This window comes from Porites lutea, chromosome 2 (assembly GCF_958299795.1).
Source record: "Porites lutea chromosome 2, jaPorLute2.1, whole genome shotgun sequence".
Lineage (NCBI taxonomy): Eukaryota > Metazoa > Cnidaria > Anthozoa > Scleractinia > Poritidae > Porites > Porites lutea.
This window is the reverse complement of record NC_133202.1, coordinates 6,489,107-6,494,912: the sequence shown is the minus strand read 5'-3', so window position 1 is coordinate 6,494,912 and position 5,806 is coordinate 6,489,107. Positions and strand designations below refer to the sequence as shown.

The 5,806-nt window shown below is 40.6% G+C and overlaps 1 protein-coding gene across 1 annotated transcript in view; it reads left to right on the top strand.

Moving 5' to 3' along the window:
- The first annotated feature begins 1,418 nt into the window (after window positions 1–1,418).
- The window catches only part of LOC140927541 (procathepsin L-like), a 5,212-nt gene continuing 824 nt past the window's right edge, over window positions 1,419–5,806 (top strand). The window contains exons 1-5 of the mRNA XM_073377208.1: window positions 1,419–1,648; window positions 3,251–3,476; window positions 3,809–3,974; window positions 4,375–4,481; window positions 5,427–5,559. Coding sequence (XP_073233309.1) covers window positions 1,481–1,648; window positions 3,251–3,476; window positions 3,809–3,974; window positions 4,375–4,481; window positions 5,427–5,559 — 800 coding nt within the window. The 5' untranslated portion in view covers window positions 1,419–1,480. The remainder of the gene's footprint in view (window positions 1,649–3,250; window positions 3,477–3,808; window positions 3,975–4,374; window positions 4,482–5,426; window positions 5,560–5,806) is intronic.

Sequence of the window (5,806 nt, the reverse complement as noted above, 5' to 3'; positions counted from 1 at the left end):
TTGCGGCATTGCTCGCTTAAAACAGTTATATTAAATAAAATTGAAGCTTTGCAAACAATGAAGTGTTGTACCGCGAAGCGATGTTATGCTGTTGTAAATTTCAGTTTCGTCATGTTTTGAGCCAACGTTTAATGCCTATGGGTTTTTTTTCTGCGCAATAAACCCGGCGAAACGGTGTCAGACGATATAATTCTAACATGCATCTACACTATATTCAGCCGTAAATTCGAAATTGACAATCCCGACTTTTCCCCAGTCTGAAATAATTTAGGCAAAGTCGAAGCGATCAGCGTTTAGGGCATCCCCCACTGGGGATGCCCAAACCGCTAGGGATATGGGAATGGGGATGCCCAAAACTCGGGGATGCCCATATCACCGTGACAGCGGGTCTAAATCGTGAAAAGCTGAGCGCCTTTAGCTTTAAACCTGGTTAATATCATATCAGCCATCAGAGGAAGATTTTAAACCTGGTTTTAAAGAAAAGATAAGATTTTTTTAAGACTTTTTTTAAAAAAGTGAGGGTAAATTTACTGTTTGCATGAATCAGTTTTCATTTTTTGATCAACAGATGAACTGATGTATCTTGCGATATAAATCGATGAAATCGGTAAAAATAACGATAAACCGATGAACGAAACGAGGGTGTTATCGATTTCTACCGATGCCAGATCGATATACAATCGATATCAATCAAATCAGATTTACCGATTTTTTCGATTTAAATCGATACCGATTTTTATCGATTGACTACTCCGGGTTTAACTCCATTAGGTGTATTCGACGTCGTTCCCATAGCCTGCAGTGCAGGCGTATTTTGGGTGGGCGAAAGCTTGTTAATCGGATCGCTACGATGAAGCCGCCATCTTTGATTCTGTGACAGAGGAAGATTGGGGAGAGTAGAAATAGTAACCCTTACGGTAGGTGGTCCTTTCTCCAGGGGAGAAAGAGAGAGGATCCTGGGAACGAGGTTGGTGTGTATTATTATCACGTGTGCAAACAATGCAACCAAAACATTTCAGTTTCATGTTTCAAACAATGCTGAATCATTATGAGTTCAAAAGGGCATGAGCATCAGTTACACTTCTTGTGGCTGGGTGATTCAGCAGATCTTGCCTGCTGCGAAAAACAATTAAAACCTGCACAAAAAACTATATAGAGTGAAAGTTTCATTCGAGCGCTCATCACTAAGAAAACACAAATAAAACAATACAACTCAGCCAATGGGATAAATATTCAGAGAGACAAGATAACGCAGATAATGAATCCATCCCCCAACCCCTCGTCCCTTATAAAAATCTAAAGATTTAACCGTTTCCTCTCCGCGTCAGAAAATAAAAGTCTTGTATAATCACGCACTGGTCTTGTGACTTCCTATTCATACCGATCAATGTTGACAAAATGCCAGCATTCTCATCTTTTTGGACAGTTACCGACGTGCACGGTATAAAGAGGATCATCCACTCTGTACCGCGTAAAGAAAATGGAAGGTTTTATCGCTTTCGTGCTGTGCCTAGCTCTTGCAAATGGCCATATTTTACATACTGAGTATGAGCAGCAGTGGCAAGCGTGGAAAACTTTTCATGGTAAAAAATACGCGACCGACAGTGAGGAGGAAGCACGCTATGCGATTTGGAGAGACAACCTCATGGTAAGCTGTCCCAAATAATTTTTCCACAACCTTTTACTCATGAAAACACTGATTTAGGAGAAACGCATCGATATGCTAGCAACCGAAAAACTTTCACCTGCATGATCTTTCTACATCAACAAGGGGCTATTATATATATTTAAAAAAAAAAACACGACCGTGTCAAGGCACAGTGGCTTAATTCAATTCGCCGGTTCTTTCATAATTTAACTTGCTTATTCCAACGCCATCAGTTTGTCAAGCGTAGACTATTATTCCGCAACCAGGTTCAGAACGAGAGAGACAAATTCCTCGTTGTTTGCTTAAATGTTCCACATCACGTCACAATCAGTTTTCAGGGGTGGATGGATCCGGGATTTGTTTTCTCTAACCCCCGTCTCTAACCAGTACACTGCGTGTCTCTTTTGATTCTTCCTGTCATAAAAACCGCAAAGCGCTTGGTACGCAAAAAATTCACCTACCGCAGGTTAAAGTAAAGATTTCTCCAAACCGCATCATCGCAAACCAGTCTTCTGCTCCAGTTCTTGTTCTTCTTTTGATAAATTTCAGTTTCTTTTGAACTGCATTTGGTGTTTTTTAAAAAACCTTTTTGCTCTTCAAAGGAGCCAAAGAACAATTTTTATAACATCGCATTTTTATGTAACTAAAATTCGAAAATTTGGATAATACTGCAAACGTTCCGCAAATAGGTTTCAGTTAAATGGGTACACCAGAGGGTTAAAAGTTGAAATGAGAAATCGTTTCACCATACCTCCAGGTTTTTGTTTGCGTGGCATCAGTTTAATACGACGCACGCCGGAACTCTAGCCCGCGAATAAGCTAGTTTCAAGTTATTAAAATTCGTCATGGCTGCGAGGCTGAGGGTAATAAAACACAAGAAAGAGATTCGGGGATTGAAAATTAATTTTGATTTATTTCATTCCGCTCAGCTTCGGAGCCAAGAAAGAATTTTGATCATTCGAAATTGGCCTCCCTGGCGGCGATGAGAAGTGAGGGAAAGCTGTGTTCGCAGGTCAGGCTAAAAATACAGAAGCAAGTTCAAGTTCATTCATCCTGTCAACGTATTTCGAACAGGCCGGAAAGATTAGTTTGCAATTCGCAATACACATGTACTGCCTCTAACAAAATACTTCTACGGAGGGAATCGGGTACTGGTTAGCCTGTGAACAGGCTCTCTAATTGGGGAAAGGGTGGAAAAATCCCTTTCCCTTCCCGCTTTTCACCCTTTCTTCAAACAGAAAGCCCCCCCCCACCCCCCCCCCCCCCCTTAACGGGCGGCAAGGCGTCCTCCGCCCTTTCGAGGGTGGGGTGAAGAGAAGGCGGACATTTCTGTCTATGGCCGAATAAACCTTTCCTTTTTCCGTGGATCATGTATACTTCTGGTTTTTCTTAAGCAGTGGTTGAAAACTTCCACACGACCATGTCACTTTTATTTCGGAGATTCGAGAGCACTGAATGAACGTGTCTTCAGCTGTACGCAATTTGCCATTTTTTCTAGAACTTAGGTTTTGTAAAGGAAACGAATTTATTATATAAGATATATCAACCTCTTTTACTTCTTTTCAAGGTGTGTTTGAAATCACTTCTTCCTCTTTATATTAGAAAATTCAACAGCACAATTCCGAAGGACATTCCTTCACTATGGCGATGAACCAGTTTGGTGACCTGACAGTGAATGAATATCGCTATTTCTTCCTGGGACTTCGTTCTCATTACTCAAATGAAACTGAGAGTGAAGGGTCAACGTTCCTTCCTCCCAGTGGAGTCGCCCTACCCAAAACAGTGGACTGGAGAACTAAGGGATACGTTACCCCAGTCAAGAATCAAGGTATGCTACAAATCACGGTTTAAACGTTCTCTCCTAAACCAAACTAGACCTAGTCAGTGGAGGAGCCAGGGGAATTTTTTTTGGGGGGGAGGGGGTGGGGGTGCGAAATTCTTAATCCACGCCGGCCTTGCCCTTGCCTTGGCTCGTCTGAAAAACCTAAACAAATAACGCCTGTTTGGCCTCAGTTGTTCGAAAGGCGGATAAAGCTATGCAGTGGATAAATTCGTGACTGAATACGTTATCGACCTGAGGCCTGCAGGCTGATGTTTTTTCAACTCTACTCAAAAATCCTTTTACTCTGCACTCTTAGATCGCATCTTTGCCTTTCTCAGGTCAATGTGGCTCTTGCTGGGCTTTCAGTACAACAGGATCATTGGAAGGACAACACTTCAAGAAAACTGGAAAACTCGTATCACTCAGCGAACAGAACCTCGTGGACTGTTCAAGAAAGTTCGGTAATTTTGGTTGTGAAGGAGGACTCATGGATAATGCTTTCAAGTAAGGGATCATTTTTAAGTTTCACTTCTACATAAGTCAGAGGATAATCGGTCTTTTAATTTTAAGCTCCAAAAGTCTAGGAGAAGGGAAAGTCCAGGCTTCGAGAATACTAGAAAGAAATTCTACCAGGCAAAAGTAATTCTAAGACAATATTTGCGTCACAGAATTTCGACCACAGATGTGAAACTAAGTACTTCTGTGCATTTGTTTAGTTGTCTTTATTTGGGAAAGTGCAACGACTCCCCTCTCGTTTTCTTTCATCTTCAACTCTTTTTTAATTATTCTCGTTGTTGTTTCAACAAGTTACCGCTCTATTTAAGTTTCCTGGGTGAACAAATAGACATTTACATTCATTCTCAGTGAAGATTCATTCGGTTTAAAATTATTTTATTTTTTCCAGGTATATCAAAGCAAATGGTGGACTTGACACTGAGGCCAGCTATCCATACAAAGCAAAGGATGAAAAATGTAGATTCAAGAAAGCTGATGTGGGTGCTACTGACACTGGTAAGTTATAGAGCATGCATCTTTGCCGGTACCGATTGGACAATTTCGGGTTAATACGAATTTGGATGCAGATTATGCATTTCTGAACTAGACTGCAAAAGAGTCCGTATTTTTGTGTATTCAAGTACGCGCGAACCGTGAAATAAAAAATACACCGACTTACAAGTTTTCAGTTTCAATGATTACTACTAACATTTGTGGGGAAAAAACACTGCCAATTTCGCTATTCGCCTCCTACTCTTTTAAGATAAATTTCCTTTTTTCTTGGTTAGCCGGCCGAAATTCCATGAGAAAGAAAGACAACAAACTGGGTAACCAAAAAGTACGTAGGTATAGAAAAAAAAGGAAAAGAGCAATAAAGACTAGAATCGAAAAAAACGCGCCAAAACCAAAAGTGAAAATTAATTACATCCAACAAGAGAGATCCTCTCTTGCATCCAATCAATAGGTAGGCTACGAGCAGTCTCTCTTTTTCTTGGTTTATCGAGCAAAACGCGCGAGACACGCAAATGACCACGGCGTGACTGAAGGCGCGAGATAGTCTTCGCCGCCTGACCCTTGCGCGCGCTTGCACTTCCCTCACTAAACCTGAAGAAGAAGAGAGACTGCTCGCAGTCTAATTAGTAGGAAATATATCTAGCCGATGTTTTGAAAACCAGCCTAACGAAATTTGCAGTCATTTGAGTGAAAAACTGTCAAAAGGCATATTTATTAAGCCCTAGAAGCTCCAAAATCATAGTAACGTAGGAAAAGGAAAAGAGAAAAAGAAAGAACGGGGAGAGGGAAAAAAAGCAATGGTCGCACTCTTAGTTTTTATAATGAGCTACTTTGGAGTTTTTGGGCGAAAACAACTGTTCGACGCAAAAGGTCCATTTGGCGATAATGGTATCAAAAATCCGGCTCGATATACAACCGAGCGCTTATGTTTGTTTTACCGTTCACTAGGTTTCATGGACATCAAAAAGAGAAGTGAATCTGCTCTTCAGTCAGCTGTAGCCACAGTCGGACCAATCTCCGTTGCTATCGATGCTAGTCATGGTTCGTTCCAGTTTTATAAAAAGGGAGTGTACAATGAACCGTAAGTATCGTTGATTTTTAAATAAACAATGTAAATTTAAAATTGTATGTCCTTGTCGAAATGGGGGTCTTATGCTCATCGTCATCGACATCAAGTAATTTTACTTTTATCAACCAAAAAGTTAAACTACATTATTCTATCTAGTAAAAATAATTGCAGTTAATTATTGACCACTTATGTGAATTTAAAATTCAAATTTTAGGAGCCGTTAAAAGATATTTTCTCTCGGTATAGCTCTGGCCCTGGG